The sequence below is a fragment of the Thalassophryne amazonica genome, chromosome 15, assembly GCF_902500255.1.
Source record: "Thalassophryne amazonica chromosome 15, fThaAma1.1, whole genome shotgun sequence".
NCBI classification, from domain to species: Eukaryota; Metazoa; Chordata; class Actinopteri; order Batrachoidiformes; family Batrachoididae; genus Thalassophryne; species Thalassophryne amazonica.
Window position 1 is genome coordinate 51,675,328 of NC_047117.1, and position 24,499 is coordinate 51,699,826.

General features: G+C 43.4%; 1 protein-coding gene across 1 annotated transcript in view; it reads left to right on the plus strand.

The window, feature by feature from the left end:
- dnah10 (dynein axonemal heavy chain 10) overlaps positions 1 to 24,499 on the plus strand; it is a 215,545-nt gene that overhangs the window by 120,445 nt on the left and 70,601 nt on the right. Inside the window, 17 exon segments of the mRNA XM_034187486.1 lie at positions 4,415 to 4,534; positions 4,646 to 4,791; positions 8,433 to 8,585; positions 9,919 to 10,128; positions 10,130 to 10,179; positions 10,709 to 10,727; positions 10,729 to 10,752; positions 10,754 to 10,870; positions 10,872 to 10,885; positions 10,987 to 11,014; positions 11,016 to 11,081; positions 11,282 to 11,414; positions 11,417 to 11,448; positions 11,545 to 11,727; positions 13,744 to 13,755; positions 16,098 to 16,151; positions 16,153 to 16,265. Of these exon segments, the coding sequence (XP_034043377.1) occupies positions 4,415 to 4,534; positions 4,646 to 4,791; positions 8,433 to 8,585; positions 9,919 to 10,128; positions 10,130 to 10,179; positions 10,709 to 10,727; positions 10,729 to 10,752; positions 10,754 to 10,870; positions 10,872 to 10,885; positions 10,987 to 11,014; positions 11,016 to 11,081; positions 11,282 to 11,414; positions 11,417 to 11,448; positions 11,545 to 11,727; positions 13,744 to 13,755; positions 16,098 to 16,151; positions 16,153 to 16,265 (1,474 nt within the window).

Genomic DNA, 24,499 nt, shown 5'->3' on the forward strand with positions numbered 1-24,499 from the left:
ATTAAACAAATATGTAGGACTGCTTTTTTGCATTTACGCAATATCTCTAAAATTAGAAAGGTCTTGTCTCAGAGTGATGCTGAAAAACTAATTCATGCATTTATTTCCTCTAGGCTGGACTATTGTAATTCATTATTATCAGGTTGTCCTAAAAGTTCCCTGAAAAGCCTTCAGTTAATTCAAAATGCTGCAGCTAGAGTACTAACGGGGACTAGAAGGAGAGAGCATATCTCACCCATATTGGCCTCTCTTCATTGGCTTCCTGTTAATTCTAGAATAGAATTTAAAATTCTTCTTCTTACTTATAAGGTTTTGAATAATCAGGTCCCATCTTATCTTAGGGACCTCATAGTACCATATCACCCCAATAGGGCACTTCGCTCTCAGACTGCAGGCTTACTTGTAGTTCCTAGGGTTTGTAAGAGTAGAATGGGAGGCAGAGCCTTCAGCTTTCAGGCTCCTCTCCTGTGGAACCAGCTCCCAATTCAGATCAGGGAGACAGACACCCTCTCTACTTTTAAGATTAGGCTTAAAACTTTCCTTTTTGCTAAAGCTTATAGTTAGGGCTGGATCAGGTGACCCTGAACCATCCCTTAGTTATGCTGCTATAGACTTAGACTGCTGGGGGGTTCCCATGATGCACTGTTTCTTTCTCTTTTTGCTCTGTATGCACCATTCTGCATTTAATCATTAGTGATCGATCTCTGCTCCCCTCCACAGCATGTCTTTTTCTTGGTTCTCTCCCTCAGCCCCAACCAGTCCCAGCAGAAGACTGCCCCTCCCTGAGCCTGGTTCTGCTGGAGGTTTCTTCCTGTTAAAAGGGAGTTTTTCCTTCCCACTGTCGCCAAGTGCTTGCTCACAGGGGGTCGTTTTGACCGTTGGGGTTTTTACGTAATTATTGTATGGCCTTGCCTTACAATATAAAGCGCCTTGGGGCAACTGTTTGTTGTTATTTGGCGCTATATAAATAAATAAAATTGAATTGAATTGCTTTGTTCATCTTTTTGGTGCCAGCACAAATCATGTTATAAAAAAGTGGCACAGGATTGTGGGACTTCATTCAAATTAAACCGTGTTTGATTTTCGTTTTTGCTCATTTATTTTAAATTATTTGTAAAAATAGACTGTTTATAAACCCAATTTACCCATGTAAAGTCTATAATGATAAAATAGTGACTCAATCATCACGCCTTCAACTCAGTGTTATAACTGATCAGTGTATTGTGACCACCTGCCTAAAACTTTATAGGTCCCCCTTTTGTGACCAAAACAGCCTTGACCTGTAGACGCACCAGACTTGTATCAGTACCAACATTAACTTTTTCACTACAGCAGCTCTCTGCTTGATTGGATTACATGGACCTACAGACATTAATGAGCCTTCCTGCACATTGTTGTTGTTTTACCGGTTTTCTTTCCTTAGCCCACTTTTGTTATGTACTGGTCACCTCAGACCAGGAATATCCCACAAGAGCTGCAGTTTTGGAGATGCTCTGGCTCAGTCATATACCCATCACAGTTTGGTCCTAGTCAAAGTCACTCAAATCTTTATATTCATTTTTTTTTGCTTCCAGTTTGTCAACTGCCGAATATATCGCACCCGCTGACAGGTGCTACTGATACAAGATAATCAGTGTTCTTTATTTCACTTATCAGTCGTCACGATGTTATGGCTGATTAGCATACTTTTATGTAAAAATTGCAAAATTATGCAGACAAAATTAATAATCTAATCAATGGAAACATTTATGTGAAGATCAAAGTAGGAGTTTAATATTATTGTAAAGGGAAGTTCAGTGAAGGGGCCTGTTAAGAGAGTAGTGTAGGGGAGTAGTAGTGGGACCTGGGCACCACCGTGCAGTGGTCCACACCCTCTAGAGGCAAGACCCTTGTTGCTCTCCTGTGGTTTCTTTTTGTCCAGAGATGAAGCTGAAGACAGTTTTCTCTGTCCTCTTCATAGCACACTGTCCTTCGATGGAATGCAGCTGCAGTTATTCCCCTTTTTTTTTAATCTGTGGGCTGGAGGATCATCTACAGCAGGGGTGTCCAACCTTTACTGAACCGAGATCTACTTTGAAAGTTGACAGTGTATTGAGATCTACCAAGCCATATCGAACGCCATAGCATAGCCACGATTTATTGTGCACCAACATAATAACACCATTCTCTGACAAAAAGATACAGTTTTAACAATAATGCATTACTGAAGTAAATGTGCATGGTGAAAAGAATAAGCACAAATAGGCCTAGGACTGGCCTCAAGTTGGAAAAGTTGTTCCCTACCTTATTGGGACTTGCCACTTCGGACGTTATACAATCCACATCTTTATTTTTCCCAAATGGAAAACAGAGAAAACTGACAACGGGTTAATTGGATGTAAAGTTAGTAAAGCACCTTTCAAATTCAAATTCAAACAAGATTCTCCGCACTTGATCATCATAATGTGCACTCTCAAGCTCTGCCCAGTTTTTGTCCAGGTGCTTAAGTTCTGTGTCCAAGTGTGGAAAGTTCCGCAGGTCACACTGTTGCAACCTGCTTGATAGATGTAACTTGCTTTCAAATCCAAAAGCTCTGCATATTCTGCATGGTTTGAATGTTTCAGAAATTCTTTAATTTCAGGCAGCAATTCAGAAAACTGTTCCAGAAATTTACCTCTGCTGAGCCACCTATCATCTGACTGCAGCAGATGTGTGTTCTGCACGTCTCTTCCAGCTGCGCACAGAATAAATGCGTCCTCAGACTTCTGGCCCGAATAGAACACGCAGTCTTAGCCACATTCATCACTCTTCCATATTAATGGACCATTGTGCTGCTAGCTGACCTTTCTATTCTTGGACTTTTCTGGTGTGCATTTAGTGGGGACATTAGCATTGTAGCGCTTGTGAATCATCTTGAAATGCTGCACCAAATTCAGTAAAGCCACATTTACATTGCAGATAAGACAGATGGATTTGCCATTCGAATAAATGAAAAAATAATCCTCATCCCACTCAGAATGAAAATTATAATTTTTTTTGTTTTCTTCTCCTCCACCATAGAAGAAGAGCTCTTCTTCTGTGGTGTTTAATGGCATCCAGCATCCTTATTGGTGTATTGCTGCCACCTTCGGCATCAGTCTGTTATAGCAGCACTAAATCCTCTTGAGTCCAATGACAGATTTTTTTTTTTCATGCGATCGACTGGTTGGGCATGCCAGATCTTCAGTCTGTGGATACAGAATAGCATCATGCCCAAGACTCACACACACATAAAAATAAACTATAACATAGAAATTATACAAAAAAAAAAAAATGCATAAAAACATGATAGCTGTTGATTCAGAAGGAGATCTGTTTAGACACCGACTAATTGTCCATGTGGTAGGTTGTTTTGGGATCATTGTTGACCTGAACTTGACATTGAGGACTGTAGGACTGGTGAAGGGCAAGGGAATGCCCACATTTCACCTGGCTGTGGCAGACAGATGGTAGGATGGATAAGATGTCTTCGAAGGGCTGTTGCCATCTAAGACCTGAGGCTTTTTTTATGGTATGGTGACTGCAGTGACGCCTAGCAAAAGCTCATGCTTCCAAACTTTGATGGTTTAAAGTCAATGGAAAAAAAATAATATTACACTCAGGCAAAGGAAGTACCACTGATCATTTAAATACCAGCCCACTCAAAAATAATAACATTATTGCACATACCTCTGCACATATTTGACAGATTGGATGTACTTCGTAACATTTTAGTCATGTAGCTCATCGTATCCTTTACAAGCTATCTGAAAAAGTATGTTTCTTGTTATATTTTTAATGCAACAGAATATGATAAATACATTAGCAGAAAACACAAAGATGTTTGTGATTTCAGGAGCCATACAAACGTACTGTTTGACAGCCAAATCTGTGTTAAATTGCAGATTTAGGATGTCTGTTCACTGCCACTTTGCACCATCCTGTCAGTACTATTTTGTGTATGACCATCTGCGCACTTGGTAAAAAAAAAAGAGTCACTCTCCACATTGATTGACAGACATTTAACATGCACGAGCTAGTACTGTGATTGGCTGAGATGATTATGATTATGTAACATGTCCTCAGATTAACATTTCAGCTCTGCCAATCTTTTTGAGAAAAGCGACATTTGAACTGAAATTGCATGTGGGTTGGTTTTCTTGTGCTGAACATAGTCCTTGTGTTACTAAAATAGCTCTGGCAAATGTAACAGGTTATTAAGCCAATAAGTATCACCACCACATGTGTGTATCCTACACAGTTTTTACTCACAATATGAGAAAATAATGCAGCTAATACTCCTACATCATGTTGTGAACATACGGCCACTTAAGTCTCCACACAAATACATTTGTTATTTACGTCAGAGAGTTAGTGATGCCACATTTTCTGATAACAAAATTCTGCATTCATACAGGATACATGTCATCTCTGTATGATTTCCATTTTGACGGAACACAGGAAAAATGGGTTCCCTGGCAATCCCTAGTCAACCCTTACATCCATGACCCTAAAAGGAAGTTTGCTGACATTCTAGGTAAACACCAATTTATATATAATTGGGGTGGAGTATTGCATAGACACATACATACATACAGTATTTAGGTCTTAAAAAATGCCTCCTCTAGTGTTGTGTTCTATGTTGTAGTCTCAACTGTTGATACGACAAGATCGAGCTGGATCCTGGAGCAGATGTTGAAGATAAAGAGGCCAGTGCTTCTGGTTGGAGAGTCTGGCACTTCTAAGACTGCCACCATTCTTAACTTCCTGAAGAAAGTTGATGCAAATACAAATGTGAGTTTATTGTTGAGCCATGTACATATATAAAGTACAACTCAGTTCAGTCCAGTTTATTTACGAGGTCTGTGATAAAAAAAAGCGGTCCTTTTTTATTTTTTTCAAAAAATAAATGGATTTGATTCATATGTTTTTAATGTCAGACAAGCTTGAACCCTCGTGCGAATGCGTGAGTTTTGTCATGCCTGTCGGTGACGTCATTCGCCTGTGGGCAGGCTTTGAGTGAGGTGTGGACTCCCCCTTCCGTCGGAATCTCTTTGTCTGAGAAGCTGCAGGGAGACGGCGCGCGTTGCTTTATCAGTTTTTTTCAGGACCGGTGAGGGATATCCGTGTGGACACTATTCGAGAAATTCAGCTGGTTTTTGGTGTAAAGTTTAACAGCTGATGAGAGATTGTGGAGTTTCTTTCGCTTTAAGCACAGCCCACAAAGTGGATCGGTGCGGCGCGGTCGGAGGTGGCGTCCGTCTGGCTGTTTCGAGCTGAAAACATCCTAATTTAAAGCTCTGTTCACCCAGGACGTCGTCAGAGAACAGAGAAGTTTCAGAAGAAGCCGGCATCAGGAGTTTACCCGGACATTCCACTGTTAAAGGAGATTTTGTAATGAAAGAACGTGCGGACGAATTAGCCGAGTCGGATCCGTGACGACGTGGCAAATCCGTCTGCGCCGCGACATGAAAAACACCTCCGTGTTGAAAACCATTTGTAAAATTCAGGTGGCTTTTGATGGCTTTCAACAAGTGAGTATCTGAGAAATTGTTTAACAGCTTGGGCATGTTCCAACTTGTCTGTTAAGGTTTCCAACGGAGGTGTTTTTCCTGTGGCGACCCCCCGTGGTCGGGTCCGGCCCGACATGCGAATCTGCCCGCACGTTCTTTCATTACAAAATCTCCTTTAACAGTGGAATGTCTGGATAAACTCCTGATCCCAAATTTTTCTGAAAGTTCTCTGTTATCTCACGACGTCTTGGGTCCACAGAGCCTGAAATTAGGAAGTTTTCAGCTTGAAACAGCAAGACGACGCCGCCTCGAAGTGCAGATCGCTGTCAGGCGCTGTGGGCCGTCCTTAAAGCGACACTTACAGACCAAAATTTCTCATCAGCCGTTAAAATTTTTACCGAAAACCAGCTGAATTTATCGAATGGTGTCCACTCAGTTGTGCCTTACAGGTTTTGAAAAAATTTTTATCAAACAAAGCAGCAGTCTCTGAGCCATTCCTAAACAATGAAAAAATCGACGAGAGGGTGGGCCACTCCTCACTCAAAGACTGCCCACAGGCCAATGACGTAACCGACAGGTGTGAAAAAACTCTCGCATGCCCACGAGGGTTCAAGCATGTCTGATGTAATCACACGTGATTCAAATCCATATAGTTTTTGAAAAAAATAATAAGGTCCGTTACTTTTCTCACAGACCTCGTATATAGTGCCAAATCACAACATAAGTCACCCCATGGCACTTCCCAAGGGTAAGAACTAACCTTACCAACCCCCCTGAGCAAGCATGTAGACAACAATGATAGGGAAAAAAGTATTTTGATTGTAATTTGAGGAAGAAACCTGAAGCAGACCTGACTCAGAGGGGCGACCCACGGCTTAGGCCATACTAGCAAAAGCAAAGATCAAATAAAGTACAACAATGAATTTTCAAACATGCAAAACAACAACAGAAAGGTTATAGTCCTCAGTTTACAGTCATGTTATAATCCTTCAGCAGTTTATATCAAAGAATCTTCCTCAGATGGGCTACAACATCAAATGGGACTGCTAAAAGGGTGCTTCTGTCCATTGCAACAACCACAAAAGGTGTCAGACAATCAAACCTCAAACAGAAAGAGAGCAGAATCAGTCACCCAGAACTAACAAGTGTCAGAACACTGTGTCTCAGCAGTAAAATAACAATCACAGACAGGGTACTAATGTGGTCGCCAGCAGTTAGTCCAAAATTAGAATGGAGGGGAAAAACAGTTGCAAGGTAAGAGAAAGCTCCATGGCCTGCTGACGTCTTTTTAACCTTTGGAATACACAGTAATCATGTCTCCTTACAAAATTTCTTCTCCCATTTAAAACTCTACCAGCAGCAGCAGCATTCCAAACCAACTGGAGACCTCTGATGCTGGACTGCAGTTAGCAAGAAAATAGGACATTACAGAACAGGTCAAATCCTTGGAATATTAGGGAAGTGATAGAAAACACTGCGATTGCTAGAGAGTACCTGGACATACAAATTTGCAACAAAACACATGAATTAGCGACACTTTTACAGTTGGACTCTCACTGAATTGGTACGACATATTAACGTATGTTGCTGAAATGTGGGCCAAATGTCGCATGGACAGGTGGTGAAAATAGGGCCAAAATCACAGGTAGTCTGCATACATAGTGCGCAAGTGCTGCACAACACTCTCTTGAATGTCAAGCGGCACCCATGTGGCATTCACAGGTGCAAGTACTTGAGCGCAAATGTCGTGCGGCACTTTTAGATGTCAAGCACCACTTGTGCAGCTGAAATGATGACATGTTTGCGAACAAAGTGCACTGCTATTGTGCTGCTATTATGTGAAAAGAGGCTGTGGAAGCCCTGTAAATAATAATAAAATAAATTCTAAAATAATAATAAATAATAATTACAGAAATGCCTAGCGTGGCTCCAGTGAGGATGAAAAATAGAAAGAAAAGTGTGATCAGTGCACTCACTGACGTGCAGACTGATGTCCAATATTATTATCTCTGCTGGATCCATTGTCTGCTCCTCTGGTCCTGGGAATGACCAGTATACAATCCTCCACTTATATGATCCTCCTCTCCTCGGGCTGTAAGATGCTCTAGAAGTGCTGCTTGATGAACACAGGCTCTGGGATCCTCTGGAAGAGCTCCTTGATGTGCTGGACTGGCCACCTCATTGTGAATTCCCGAGGGTAACACAATGAAGAATTAAACTTAGTTCTATTGTGGTCCACAAAAAAAATTGAATAAATAAATAAATAAATAGATAAAAATAATAATTCTGGATTGCACGCTTCATCCTCCTCACAGGTGCTGTCCATCCCAAAGCCCCTGCGTGCATGACAGGCCATAGCCGGTCCGGCAGCCTGAAAGTTGTTTCCATTGTGGACCTCAAGAGCAAAAAAAAATCCTGAATAAATCTGGATTGCGCGCCTCCTCGGCCACCAGAAAAGACTCGTTCAGTCCACGTTTCCTGTCTGGACGGTGGGTCGTAGCGGGGTGGCAGCATTAAGAATAAATTTGTATCGCATACCTCCTCCACCACCGGACAAGTCTCCTACAGCCCGCTGACCCTGCCTGCTGCATGGCTGCTTCCAGAAGGGCTGTTCCTCTTCAATCACATAAACGTAATAGTGTTTCGTCAAGCCCTCACAAGTTGTCTCTCATGTTGCGTGTCGACACAAGAGTGTCACTCTGTGACTCACCCGAGGAGAATGCAAACCCCTCCACACACATTTTGTGAAATTTTGCGAATTCCCCTTCGAATGCCATTGCACTTTGTTGCAGCCCAGTGAGATATGTGCCTTACTTCTCTAATGTGTAGGTCAAAGGATAGAGTTAAATTAGTTGATCTAGTAGCCAATTAGTAACCAGTCCCCCCCACCCCTCCCCTCACCCTCTTTTTTTTTTTTTACAGATAACTCTTACCATCAACTTCTCATCCAGGACAACTTCAATGGACCTGCAGAGGAACCTGGAGGCCAATGTGGAGAAGAGGACCAAAGAGACCTACGGCCCTCCCATTGGAAAGGGGTTGCTGGTGTTTATCGATGACATGAATATGCCAAAGGTGAGCTCTCAAACTATTTCATCATTACACTTCCACAAACAAAAACTTGGGTATATAGCAGTCACCCTGTCTGTCTATCTGACTGTCCATGAATCTTGCAATTGAACATCTTCAAGGGGAGATAATTGGAGTTTCATGTTGAACTGGTACATTCATATGATCATGACTTTATAAGTAGATGGTGGATTTCAATGAAAAATGTCTAATTAAGTAAAATTAATACATAACAAATGACTCAAGTAAAAGTGAAAATTTATTTTTGAGTAACCTACTTGAGTAAAAGTAAAAAAGTACAGAGTGAATAAGTGACTCATAGTACAAGCATCCTGTTCTTTGTTTTCTATAATTGTGTATGCATCATTGTCGAAAACAAGTGGCGATTCTTTTTAATCCATGCACTGCATCTTCGCATTTGCCGATCTTCTCTGCGTGCTTTCTATCTCTAATTTAGAGATTGTAGGTTGTTACCAAGGCATTATGGCAAATAACTCACAAAGTTCCTTGGTTTCATTTGGAATACAATTTTAAAAAATAATATGAAATGTGCTAGCTCCTCTTAAACTTTTTACTTGTGCGTGTGACAACTGGAGCACAACCGTGGATCCCCTTCGCAGAGTAAACACAGGTGTATGGTATAAAAGGTATAAAATGCTCTTTAATCAGAATTTTAAGCCATGCACAGTTACAAACAAAGGACAAACTGATAGCAGCCAAGTCCGTGAAGGGCTAAGCAGAAGAAAGGTTGGTTACCAGCACAGGATCAGGGCACACAGGAGAGTCAAACATTCTGGCAAGGTCAGAGGGAGCAGGCTATAGGACAAAGTCAAGTTCAGGCAGCAAAAGGTCAGCAACACAAAGGCAAGAAAACACAAGGAATCCTGGAAGGCTTGGTTAGGCAACACAAGGCAGTCTGCCAGAGGAAGAGATGGGAGATGTGTGTGTGTGTGTATATATATATATATATATATATATATAATATATATATATATATATATATAATATATATATATATATATATATATATATATATATATATATACACACCACACACACCGGAACTAATTAGGAAATTAGAGACAGATGGGCAAAACACACAGGGAAGAAAGCAAGCAAACTACACCAGGAAAATGTGATCACCAAAATAAAACAGGAATTGCACAATCACAAATGAATTACTACCATTGATACACATAATACATGCAAGCAAAAGCAAGTGGTGTACACAGTGAGGGTATCATTTGTGAGCTTGATCACAGATCAATAATTACCTTTTCTGTGGTCAGCAACTATTCTTAAATGATTATTACTATTAAATGCACTGTTTACTTTTCAGGTGGATACTTATGGTACACAGCAGCCTATTGCACTTTTGAAGCTGTTACTGAACCGAGGAGGCATGTATGACAGAGGGAAGGAGCTTAATTACAAACTCCTCAAGGATTTGGGCTTTATTGCTGCAATGGGGAAGGCAGGAGGTGGGAGGAACAAGGTAGATCCACGCTTCATCTCACTCTTCAGTGTCTTCAGCATCCCCTTTCCTGCAAGTGGAGTCCCTACATCTTATCTATGCTTCCATTCTCAAGGCCACACTGAAGTAAGAGAACTTTCCTCCAACACACATCAATGAAGATCAATGTATATAATGTCTGAATGAAAAACTTTGAACTACAAGTGTAATTAATACACCTTTCTGATTGTTATGTGCATTCACATGTTGGGGCGGTAAACAGGCGGTAAACCAGATGTTTTGTGGTTTTCAGTGAAGGACAATGAAAAAATTTGGCTATTGCTGAATGTGAGAACAGCACATACATAATGTGCTGATGTAGACGAAAATCAAAAGTTTTTAAATTTTTTTCTGCTTGTTGCAGCGGCAAGGACAAACCAGGTGTTGATTTACATTAAATGATGGCAAGAGATGGGAGCGTGGGAGAGGATTTGTGTTAGTGCAGAAACATCTGGATCTATATTAGATAAACAGGAATAACTTACATGATACTTCAGACAAATTAGTGTTTGTCTGATTACGGCTTCACGATGACCAAATCTCATATCACCTCTACACCATTTATCAACTTGTGAATGCAGCATTTATTACAATACGAACCAAACATATGTTTTAGGGCATTTGATGAAGCCATAACGAAAGGTTTGTGACAAAATCACCTTTCTGCACACTGGAACTGTACAACCAAATCATCAAAGATCTGCCACCAACTCCCTCAAAGTTCCATTACATTTTAAACCTGAGGGACCTGTCAAGAATCTACAGTGGATTGACCCTCAACCGATCCTGAACGGTCTGCTCTAACACATTCCTTGTTTTGTTACTGGAATTTGCTTAACAGTTAGCAGTCCTGTGTGTTTGAAAGTGTTTGCTTAACTAATTTCCCTTTTAAAGGTTTTTGACCATCACTCAATTTGTACTGTGTTTGGAGGAATGAGGGCCTCAGAATATTCCATGATAGACTCATCGATAAAGCTGACAAAGCATTGGTACTACTAACTACTACTACTACTACGACTATGATGATAGTACGATAATGATGATAATGTCAATAGGCACAGTAGGGTTACACTTTTGCATTACAAAGTGTTCATCTGACTGTAATTATGAAAGTCTTCTTAAAATCTAAAATATATTAAATTAAAGATTTTGCAGGACCATTTGAATATTTTTATTTTTTGTCCATCAGGTTCAAAGCCACATAAAGAACTTGATTGATGAGCACTTTAAATCAGAACTCGAAGAAGTGATGAGGGACCCGATTCTTTTTGGAGATTACAAGACCACCCTTAGTGAGTCTGAACTGAGGGTCTATGAGGACATTATGACTATGATACTGCAAAAGCTCTGTTTCAGGTATTGTCCATTGTGGAACTTTGCGGGCATTCCAATCATTTCTCATGTTTTGTTTTTGAAATATGTTGAAAGATTACTGTATCTTTGCATCATTAGGAGATTCTGGAAGAGTACAATGAGAACAAGTCACAGATGAACCTTGTACTGTTTGATGATGCACTGGAACATCTGACCCGGGTGCACCGAATCATCCGTATTGATCGTGGCCATGCCCTGCTTGTAGGTGTTGGAGGCTCTGGGCAAGCTGTCTCCACAAAGCTTGCAGCTTTCACTGTGGCTGTGAGGTTAGTTTAGAAATAATGATGTGATCTCATGAAGGCCCTTGTCCATGTCGTGTTTTTTTTTTGAGTTACAGCATTTGAAATGTTCCAATGAGAACAGAGCACATGCAGCTGCCAAGAGAAAAGGCTCTGCTGTTTTTGTGCAGCCACTTCAAATACTTCAAGTTGAAAATCTCTGAACTTTTCTGAAAGGTGCTGGTATCATTGCTGTAGCTCCTTTAAAATCAAATCAAATCAAATCAATTTTATTTATATAGCTCCAAATCACAACAAACAGTTGCTCCAAGGCTCTTTATATTGTAAGGCAAAGCCATACAGTAATTACAGAAAAACCCCAACGGTCAAAAACGACCCCCTATGAGCAAGCACTTGGCGACAGTGGGAAGGAAAAAACTCCCTTTTAACAGGAAGAAACCTCCAGCAGAACCAGGCTCAGGGAGGGGCAGTCTTCTGCTGGGACGGTTGGGCTGAGGGGAGAGAATCAGGAAAAAGACATGCTGTGGAAGAGAGCAGAGATCAATCACCAATGATAAATGCAGAGTGGTGCATACAGAGCAAAAGAGAAAGAAACACTGCCAGTGCATCATGGGAACCCCCCAGCAGTCTAAGTCTATAGCAGCATAACTAAGGAATGGTTCAGGGTCCCTGATCCAGCCTAACTATACGTTTTAGCAAAAAGGAAAGTTTTAAGCTTAATCTTAAAAGTAAAGAGGGTGTCTGTCTCCCTAATCCGAAATTGGGAGCTGGTCCACAGGAGAGGAGCCTGAAAGCTGAAGGCTCTGCCTCCCATTCTACTCTTAAAAAACCCTAGGAACTACAAGTAAGCCTGCAGTCTGAGAGTGAAGGGCTCTATTGGGGTGATATGGTACTATGAAGTCCCTAAGATAAGATGGGACCTGATTATTCAAAACCTTATAAGTAAGAAGAAGAATTTTAAATTCTATTCTGGAATTAACAGGGAGCCAATGAAGAGAAGCCAATATGGGTGAGATATGCTCTCTCCTTCTAGTCCCTGTCAGTACTTTAGCTGCAGAATTTTGAATTAACTGAAGGCTTTTCAGGGAACTTTTACGACAACCTGATAATAATGAATTACAATAGTCCAGCCTAGAAGAAATAAATGCATGAATTAGCTTTTCAGCATCACTCTGAGACAAGACCTTCTAATTTTAGAGATATTGCGCAAATGCAAAAAAGCAGTCCTACATATTTGCTTAATATGCGCATTGAAGGACATATCCTGATCAAAAATGACTCCCAGATTTCTCACTAGTATTACTGGAGGTCAGGGTAATGCCATCAGAGTAAGGATCCTGGTTAGACACCATATTTCTAAGATTTGTGGGGCCAGGTACACAAATCTGAATTTAAAAGCAGGAAATTAGAGGTCATCCATGTCTTTATGTCTGAAAGACATTCCTGCAGTTTAACTAATTGGTGTGTGTCCTCTGGCTTCATGGATAGATAAAGCTGGGTATCATCTGCGTAACAATGAAAATTTAAGCAATGCTTTCTAATAATACTGCCAAAGGGAAGCATGTATAAAGTGAATAAAATTGGTCCAAGCACAGAACCTTGTGGAACTCCATAATTAACATAATTAACCTTAGTCCATGAAGAAGATGTTGTGTGGGCCGCCAAAAGAGGAGGTACTGCTGGCCCACCACCAGAGGGCGCCCTGCCTGAAGTGCGGGCTTCAGGCACGAGAGGGCGCTGCCGCCACGGACACAGCCGGGGGTGACAGCTGTCACTCATTATCTCTTGACAGCTGTCACCCATTCATGCTTCATCATCTCACTCCATAAAACCCGGACGTCATCTCCACCTCATTGCCGAGATATCGTCGAACCGTTCAGGTACTATTCTCAGCCTTAAAGTAAACTGTGTGTCTGAACTCTTTTTTGCAGCCGCTTACCTGTGGTGATCCTTATCTGAGAGACCGGCGTTTGGTGTGAACAGCGACAGCTTCGCTTCACACCACTACCAGATAAGTGGTAGACAGGAGCTGCACGAGTGTGTGTTCGAGGTGGAGGTGGAATTCCCACCGTTGTTGTTACTGGGTGTGCACACACCCATATCTTATTGTCTCTGCTCCCTGCCAGCAGTACCAGATCCGACCTTCGAAGGCGGTGGCCACCTGGGGACTCGGGACTTGGCGGCTCCAGTATTCTCCGGGTTCGGTGGCGGAGGAAATCGTGTGGTTCCGGTTCATCTCAGGACAAACATCTTCTATCCTCGAGCCTGCCCACACGTCACCCTTGTGATTGACTGTCTGCAAAATTTCACATTCCTCTGTGTTGTGCTCTTTCACAACAGTAAAGTGTTTATATTCGACTCTTTCATTGTCCATTCATTTACGCCCCCTGTTGTGAGTCCGTGTCACTACACTTTCACAACAGAGGACTCCCCATTTACATAAACAAATTGTAATCTATTAGATAAATATGATTCAAACCACTGCAGCACAGTGCCTTTAATACCTATGGCATGCTCTAATCTCTGTAATAAAATTTTATGGTCAACAGTATCAAAAGCTGCACTGAGGTCTAACAGGACGAGCACAGAGATGAGTCTTTAAAGAGGACTTTAAAGAGGACTAATCAGATGGGGTAAAATATATCGCCTTGACACCCAAGAAAATGGGGTAGCCATCTCCAAAGGCATTTCAGAGAATTTGGCAGTACATCCAACTGGCCTCACAAACACAGACCATGTGTAACCACACAAGCCCAGGACCTCCACATCCAGCATGTTCACCTCCAAGATCGTCTGAGATCAACCACCTCAACAGCTGCTTCAACAATCGCTTTGCAAAACCAAAGAATTTATGCACAAACTGACAGAAACCATCTCAGGGAAGTTCATCTGCATGCTCTTCATCCTCAACGGGGTCTCAACCTGACTACAGTTTGTTGCCGTAACCGACTTGAGTGAGCAAATGCTCACATTCAATGGCGTCTCGCTGCTGATCAACTCTATGCGAAGGAGATGTGTTGCACTGTATGAGGCAAATGTTGGCCACACCAGATACTGACTGGTTTTCTGACACCCCCCCCAGACCCACCCAATAAAGCAAAACTACACAGTTCAGGGTGGCCTTTTATTGTGGCCAGCCTAAGGCACACCTGTCCAATAATCATGCTATCTAATCAGCATCTTGATAAGCCACACCTGTCACGTGGGATTGGATTATCTCAGCAAAGGAGAATTGCTCACTAACACAAATTTGGACAGATTTGTGAACAATATTTGAAAGAAATAGGTCTTTTGTGTTTTTAGAAAATGTTTTAGCGCTCTGAGTTCAGCTCATGAAAAACTGTAGCAAAAACAAAAGTATTGTGTGTTAAGTGTATATACGAGGTCTGTCCAAAAAGTATCAGACCTTTTTATTTTTTTCAAAAACCTTATGGATTTGAATCACGTGTGCTTGCATGAGCCAACCTTGAACCTTCGTGCGCATGCGTGATTTTTTTCACGCCTGTTGGTTGCGTCATTCGCCTGTGAGCAGGCTTTGAGTGAGCACTGGTCCTCCCCCCTCGTTGGATTTTCATTGCGAGGAAAATGTCTGAACGATTGGAGCAGCGCTGAATCAAATTTTTCCAGAAACTGTGAGAGACAGCCAGGTGGAAACCATTCGGAAGATTCAGGCGGCTTTCGGTGGCTTTTCAGTCGAGTGAGTATCTGAGGAATTGTGTAAGAGCTGGACATGTCACAACATGTCCTGTGAGACTTCCAACTTCCGCATGTCTTTCATTACAAAATCTCCTGTAACAGTGGAATGTGCCCAAAAAAGTGCTGATGTCCACCTCTTCTGCAATTCTCTGGTAGTCAAGACGACGTCCCGGATCAACACAGCGTCACTTTTGAAAATGACTGGTCGTTTCAGCCTGTGGCCGCTCAGAGCGTGGCGCACCCTCTGCCATGTGCGCCGTCTTTAAACCGGTTGTAACACTCCTAATCTGTGTGATGCCCCATAGGATCGTCACCGAAAGCCGTCTGAATCTTCCAAATGGTTTCCACCTGGCTGTCTCTCATAGTTTCTGGAAAAATTTGATGCAGCAAAGCTCCAAATCGTTCAGACATTTCCTTGCAATGAAAATCCAACGAGGGGGGAGGACCAGTGCTCACACAAAGCATGCTCACAGGTGAATGATGCAACCGACGGGCATGAAAAAAAATCACGCATGCGCATGAAGATTCAAGGTTGGCTCATGCAAGCACACATGATTCAAATCCATATGGTTTTTGAAAAATAAAAGGTCTGATACTTTTTGGACAGACCTCGTATGCAGAGGCCTTATATAGAAATTATAGTAATGGGCTCACACAGCATGTAATAAATGAATCTGCTTTTTTTCAGGTATTGAGATAACGCTAAGTCGAGGCTACAATGAATCAAACTTCCGAGATGATCTGAAAAAACCTATATGTGAAGCTAGGCATTGAAAATAAGAAGATGGTATTCTCTTCAATGATGGCCATTTGCTGAAGAGGCTTCTTGGAACTCATTAACAACATGCTCACCTCAGGTTTGACATTTTTTTTTACTTCCTCTTAAATGTCATGTTGTGTTACTCTTGAGTTTACCACCCTCACAAAGTAAGTGGTTTATCAATTTTCTTTATCCCCTGCCGGCCAAAGGCTTGGAGTAGGACTATGTCATGATTTCCATCTGTCTGCCCTTCTGTCCATCACAAAAAAGGGTATAAGCATTCTGAAATTAACTCCTTTCGCATTTTTAGGAGGAATTGCGTGTATTGACCGTTGATTAACAAATCTAGACACCGTACCTGCATTCTGAAATCAACTCCTCTTACATTTTTTAGTAGAAATTTTGGGAATCTTGCACAAATCCTTGTTATAGGTTGATAATATACATATTGTAATATTGTACAAGATTGGCACATTTTGGCAGAGTTGTGGCTCTTGATTAACAAACCTAGACACTGCCAGTTTCATGAGTTGGTGTCTGCATTTTGAAATCAAATATCACATACCTTGAAATGTTATCTGAATGTAGCAAGCACTTGTATCAACGCAGCATTTGCCAGTGGGGGATATTGTGCTCTTTTTTTTTTTAATTTAAAATTAGACTCTGATCAGTGTTAAAAATTCTTGGTGCAAAGACTTTCTTGGTGGGAATAAAAGATCTAGCAGCTGATTTGATTTGTATAACTGAGATTTTGGTCAACAGAGTGCAACAGAACTGTGTTGTCAATAGAACGCTTCGCTCTCAATAGAGCGCTTCGCTCTCAGACTGCAGGCTTACTTGTAGTTCCTAGGGTTTGTAAGAGTAGAATGGGAGGCAGAGCCTTCAGCTTTCAGGCTCCTCTCCTGTGGAACCAGCTCCCAATTCGGATTAGGGAGACAGACACCCTCTCTACTTTTAAGATTAAGCTTAAAACTTTCCTTTTTGAAAAAGCTTATAGTTAGGGCTGGATCAGGTGACCCTGAACCATCCCTTAGTTATGCTGCTATAGACTTAGACTGCTGGGGGGTTTCCCATGATGCACCCAGTGTTTCTTTTATTCACCTTTTTTGCTCTGTATGCACCACTCTGCTTTAATCATTGGTGATTGATCTCTGCTCTCTTCCACAGCATGTCTTTTTCCTGATTCTCTCCCCTCAGCCCCAACCAGTCCCAGCAGAAGACTGCCCCTCCCTGAGCCTGGTTCTGCTAGAGGTTTCTTCCTGTTAAAAGGGAGTTTTCCTTCCCACTGTCGCCAAGTGCTTGCTCATAGGGGGTTGTTTTGACCGTTGGGGTTTTTCTGTAATTATTGTATGGCTTTTGCCTTACAATATAAAGCGCCTTGGGGCGACTGTTGTGATTTGGCGCTATATAAATAAAATTGATTTGATTTGTAGTCACATGGGTCACTGATAAAGCTCCCATGCTCCATCAGAATAGAGCAGGTATCTCAGTGGATACGGAGTTGGACGAGGAGTTTCTGGGTACCTGGGTTAGTTTACTGGTCACGCTATCTGTCTGTGTTCTTTCACATAACATTTAATGAACTGACTCCACCCATCTGAAAAAGAGTAAGGGGCCAGGCTTGAGAAGTAACCCGAGGGGGACTGCTGTCCCATCCAGGGGAGTTGTAGACATTTATCAACTTCACTCTACAGAATCTGGTCAAAAGCACGGGTACCAACAGCCCTCAAGGTAAATATAGGACATAGTCTACATCAGAGGAGGGATACTGTGACAAATATCACCCCATTTGAAGCTTTAAATGTAGAGTAGGTAGCTTTGTGTATAAGGAGCTGGCCTAATATGTACACCTGAGTTTGAATCCAGCTCCTGCTACATGTCTGTGTCCTTGGAAAGACAGTCTCCATTGTCTCAGTCAACCACCTGTAAATGGGCACTGGCCTTGCCTTAAAAGTAACAAACCAGTGTGTTTGGTTAAGTACTACTAGACTAAGACTGGGCCCTGATACGCAAGTAGCAAACACTGGGAGTTAGGTTGCAAAGAAGAGGTTTTATTTTTTCCTGGTGACAATGAATGACCAACAGCCCAAAGTGACCTCCAAATCCAAAATTCCCCAACAGTCCAAAGTGAACAAAAACAATGTGAACGGAACCAAATTCTTCAAAAGAAAGTAATAAACAATTTGAACACCAAACTCAATTGTCAAAACTTGATAGAAGAAGACTAACAAACAGGACAACCAAGGTGACAAGGGACAGCATGCAAGCGACCGGCGATGGAAAAAACCACAGGATGGGTTTAAATAACCTAACTGATTAACAACAGGTGTACTGATGAGCCATCTGGATGTGCAGGCTGAAGATATAAAGGTGCTGACAGGAAAAGAACCTAAGGAGGCAGCAAACAAACATCTGACAGAATGTGGAAAAGACTACAGTGAACATGACAAGTGACATTATCCAAAAAAAAACACACATGAAAAGAACAGCCTAAATAACTAAGGACCAGAGAACAGTGGGCAGGAACTACAGTAAGACAGAAACATAGATGGGTGACAAGATACACTCACATGACCACCTGAGGGAAGACAAGATAGAGATAAACGGGTATATAAAGGGGACAAGAACGCAAAAAAACCCCTAACCAGAACCAAACCCAGAGCTGTCTGTCCCTGACAGCCCCAAAACACCCCCCCATCCGAAAAATGACACGACCAAACTAACCAAACTAGAAGAAACAAAACAATGGACAAGGAACCACAGACCGGGACCCCAAACAAAGACTCAAGAAAAATCTCAGACCCCCAAAAATCCACCACCGGGTGGGAGGCGGGGCAGCGTTGTGGTGGGCATGCCCCCAAACCAGGGCAAACCACCCAGAAGACCACAATTCAACAGTGAAGGTGGATACAGAGACAATTTGAGATATACAAACTGAAAGTTCAGCCTCCGCCAAAAGTGGAGGCTGGTGGCAGCTTGATCCAGTGAGTCTTCCTGTTGGCCAGCAGGAGTCCAGAGCAGAACCATGAGTCCAGCCGTTGGGCCGGCAGGAGTCCAAAGAAGAACAGGGAGTCCAGCCCATTGGCTGGCAGGAGTCCACAACAGAGGCTGTAGCGTGACAGTGCGGCCCCCTGGAGTTCATTGCTGTTGTCGGGGCGAGGGCGTCCAGCCCGTCCCGTTGATGTCTTCATGCCCAAGGATGACCAACCCTGCCGTTTTGACATCGTCGGACATGGAGACTGACGTCTCCTTGAGGACATCTTGGCAGCAGCTGGATCAGTGTCAGTAACCCAGGTGTAGTGGCTGACTACTCCCCAGGGATGCTGTTTGCTGCGTTGCCAGAGATGTGAGTCGGATCAGAGGCGACTGCTCTTTCACAACATTGTCAGGGCCGGAAAAAGTAACCCCTCGGAGAAGCATCCTGGAGCAAAGTCGTGCTGCTCCGCCTCCACTGGTACATTGTCAAATTGCTCACCATACTGAAAGATAAGGTACATTCATTAATTACTTCCGCCCCATCCTGGAGCCCAGAGGCTGCTCTGATGAGGGACCCAGTGGCTCCTTTGAAACATCATCAGGGAGAAACATCGATGTCCCCCTTGTTGCCGTCTTCCGGAGAGGAGGCAGGTGGCTCCTCTGTGATTTCAGCAGCACCTGGCAAGGGAATCCACTTGGAGATGTCGGTAAAATGGGAGCAGGTCTCCTTCACCTCCATCCCTGACTCGCCTATGGACCTGCAGAACTTGACACAGTCATTAGAAAACCCCACCCCCTCCCCCAAGCTCAGAGGCAGGCTCCTTCGAGACATCTTTGGGGGCATAGCCAAGGAATTCCTCCGTGATGTCTTCAGGGGTGGAGACGAGGACTCCTTTTGCGCGTCTCCAGGGGCAGAGACAGGGAAACCCCTTTGTGACGTCTTTGGATGCGGGGGTACTCCTCCCCCCCTCTGTCTGTGAGTTGCCGGACTCTCACTCGACCTGCAAGAGGAATAACAGCTGTATTATCCTCCCTCCCCAGGAAGGGCACGTATACAAAAGCCTGAGTTTCTCACAAAAATCCTTTAAAAGTGGGAAGGTCAGGGGAGCTGCTCGTGGGGTCCATTCTGGCCGGTCACTTCTGTTATGGCTAAGTACCACTAGACTAAGACTGGACCTCGATACGCAAGCAGCAAACACTGGGGGTTAGGTGCAAAGAAGAGGTTTTATTTTTCCTGGTGACAGTGAATGAGCAACAGCCCAAAGACCTCCAAATCCAAAATTTCCCAACAGTCCAAAGTGAACAAATAAACAATGTGAACAGACCCAAATCCTTCAAAAAAACAAAGTGAATAAATAACCAATGTGAACAGAACCAATCCTTCAAAAAACAAAGTGAACAAATAAAGAGTGTGAACACAACCAAATTTTCAAAAGACATAATGAACAAATAATGTGAACAGAACCAAATTCTTCAAAAGACAAAGTGAACAATAAACAATGTGAACAGAATCTAATTCTTCAAAGACCAAGTAACAAATAAACAATGTGAACACCAAACTCAACTATGTTAGAAGAAGACTTTACAAACACGAGAAACCAAAGGTGACAAGGGACAGCACGCAAGTGACCAGCAACAGAAAAACCACAGGAGTGGTTTAAATAACCTAACTGATTAACCACAGGTGTGCTGATGAGCCAACTGGATGAGCAGGCTGAAGATGGATAGGTGCTGACAGGAAAAGAACACAAGTAGGCAGCAAACAAACATCTGACAGAATGTGGAAAAAACTACAGTGAACATGACAAGTGACATTATAAAAAAAACAAACAAACACACACACATGAAAAGAACAGCCTGAATAACTAAGGACCAGAGGACAGTGGGCAGTAACTACAATAGACAGAACAGAGATGGGTGACAACACACACTCACATGACTGAGGGAAGACAAGAGGTAAACAGGTATACATAAGGGACATGGGAACAAGAACCCAAAAAACCCCCAGACCAGAACCAAACCCCAACTCAGTGTTTGGTAGAGTTGGGAAACCATTGACTTAGGTGCTTTTGTGGGAGTAACGGTTTACTGACCTGACTTTGCAGATGATGCTGTGACTCTGCAGAATCAGTGATTGCGGTCTGCTTGAGAAGCTGAGTGATGAATCAGTCTTTAGGTCCTGGTGCTGCCTGTCTTACTGTTGGCTGTGAGACTTTGTCACTGTGTGCTGAAGATACCAGTCGCTGGAGAGGCCAAGGGGATTCCTCAGTCCACCTGGCTGCAGCAGATAGTAATTATTTTAGAGTTGGTACGAATGGAGGCAGTTGTCTGCCTGCGTAGTAGACCCAAGGTGGTCCTGACTCCCAGACTTGGGCTTAGACTTGACGGAATTATAACAATAACAATATATAACAATAATTATAATAACTAACGTGGACAATAAAACCAGAGGAACAAATAATGCGGAATCCATTCTAAACACCAAAACTTGTCCCTTAAGCGGTAAGGCATTGGAGTAGAATGTTTTCGTGCTTTACTTCGATACGCCGATAAATGTCTGTTATGGGTTTCACTGGACTTCCACATTTTGTGTGTGTTGTGTGTGTGCACCTGCCTGTATTTTTTGTCATTTGTGGTGTTGTTTGCTGTGGGTGGGGGGAGGGGCAGCACGGTGGATTAGTGGTTAGCACTGTTGCCTCACAGCAAGAAGGTCTGGGTTCAATTCCCGTGGGCCTTCCTGTGTGGAGTTTGCATGTTTCCCCGTGTATGTGTGGGTTTCCTCCAAGTGCTTGGTTTCCTCCCACATCCTTCTGCCTCTACTGGTGGTTGGCTTCTCACTGCGGTATTGTATCACTTCCTGTTCCGGAGCACAGCTGTGTTTTGCTGTAATCTGTTAGCTGTTAATCTGCGCAGTTAGATTGATCTAGTTAACTAGATAACGATTTGTTTCACAAGTGTAATCTTCACGTGCCTTAACTAAAGCACTCCCCTCTGCTGCACTCACCTCTAAAGTATTTACACATTATTCACTGTGTGTTTTTAGGAATCCGCTAGCTTAGCGCAGCTACTAGCTCTTAGCCGGTTTAGCATGGGGCTTCTCCTGTCTCTCCCGCACTTTTCTGCTCTGGGTGTGAAATGTTTAGTTATTCCTTGGCCTCCTTTAGCAATAATGGTACTTGTAATAAGTGTAGCTTATTCGTAGCTTTGGAGGCCAGGCTGGGCGAATTGGAGACTCGGCTCCGCACCTTGGAAAATCCTACAGCTAGCCAGGCCCCTGTAGTCGGTGGGGACCAAGGTAGCTTAGCTGCCGTTAGTTCCCCTCCAGCAGATCCCGAGCAGCTGGGAAAGCAGGCCGGCTGGGTGACTGTGAGGAGGAAGCCTAGTCCTAAACAGAAGCCCTGTGTACATCGCCAACCCATTCACATTTCTAACCGTTTTTCCCCACTCGGCGACACACCCGCCGAGGATCAAACTCTGGTTATTGGCGACTCTGTTTTGAGAAATGTGAAGTTAGCGACACCAGCAACCATAGTCAGTTGTCTTCTGGGGGCCAGAGCAGGCGACATTGAAGGAAATTTGAAACTGCTGGCTAAGGCTAAGCGTAAATTTGGTAAGATTGTAATTCACGTTGGCAGTAATGACACCCGGTTACGCCAATCGGAGGTCACTAAAATTAACATTGAATCGGTGTGTAACTTTGCAAAAACAATGTCGGACTCTGTAGTTTTCTCTGGGCCCCTCCCCAATTGGACCGGGAGTGACATGTTTAGCCGCATGTTCTCCTTGAATTGCTGGTTGTCTGAGTGGTGTCCAAAAATGAGGTGGGCTTCATAGATAATTGGCAAAGCTTCTGGGGAAAACCTGGTCTTGTTAGGAGAGACGGCATCCATCCCACTTTGGATGGAGCAGCTCTCATTTCTAGAAATCTGGCCAATTTTATTAAATCCTCCAAACCGTGACTACCCAGGGTTGGGACCAGGAAGCAGAGTTGTAGTCTTACACACCTCTCTGCAGCTTCTCTCCCTCTGCCATCCCCCCAATACCCCATCCCCATAGAGACGGTGCCTGCTCCCAGACCACCAATAACCAGCAAAAGCATAAAGCAAAAGCATAAAAATTCAAAAAGAAAAAATAATATATCACCTTCAACTGCACCACAGACTAAAACAGTTAAATGTGGTCTATTAAACATTAGATCTCTCTCTTCTAAGTCCCTGTTAGTAAATGATATAATAATTGATCAACGTATTGATTTATTCTGCCTTACAGAAACCTGGTTACAGCAGGATGAATATGTTAATTTAAATGAGTCAACACCCCCGAGTCACACTAACTGCCAGAACGCTCGTAGCATGGGCCGAGGCGGAGGATTAGCAGCAATCTTGTTGGGGAAAGTGTAGTGACACGGACCTACAACAGGGGGCGCAAATGAACGGTCAGTAGATGAGCCAAAAGGTAACACTTTAATGTGAATGTGCACAATGATGATACAGACAATCACAGAATCTGACAGCAGTCAATACACCAAGGTGACGTGTGGGCAGGCTTGAGGATAGAAGACGTCTGTCCTGATAAGAGCCGGAACCACACGATTTCCACCGCCACAGAACCCGGAGAATACTGGAGCCGCCAAGTCCCAAATTCCCAGGTGATCACCGTCCCCGACTGTCGGATCTGGTACTGCTGGTGAGGAGCACAAACAGTGAGATGTGGGTGTGTGCACACCCAGTAACAAAAACAGTCAGAAGGTGGAAAGTCACCTCCACCTCTAATCACACACTCGTGCAGCTCCTGTTAAACCACTTATCTGGATTGGGTGTGAAGCGTAGCCGTCGCTGTTCACACCGAACGCCAATCCAGCTGATAAGGCACACCACAGGAAAACGGCTGCAAAAGAGTTCAGACTATTATTTAAGTTTTTGTTGAGCAGAGAAAATTACCTTCACAGGTAGATGATATCTCGGCAGCGAGGTGGAGATGACATCCGGCTTTTATGGAGTGATGAAATGATGGGTGACAGCTGTCATGAGTTGATGTGTGACAGCTGTCACTCCCGGTTGTGTCCGTGGCGGCAGCGCCCTCTCGTGCCTGAAGCCCGCACTTCAGGCCGGGCGCCCTCTGGTGGTGGGCCAGCAGTACCTCCTCTTCTGGCGGCCCACACAACAGGACCCCCCCTCAACGGGCACCTCCTGGTGCCCGACCAGGCTTGTCCGGGTGACGTCGGTAGAAGTCGGCCAGGAGGTCCGGGTCCAGGATGATGCTCCTCTTCACCCAGGAGCATTCTTCAGGTCCATACCCCTCCCAGTCCACCAGATACTGAAACCCCCGGCCCTTCCGACTGACGTCCAGCAGCCTGCGAACC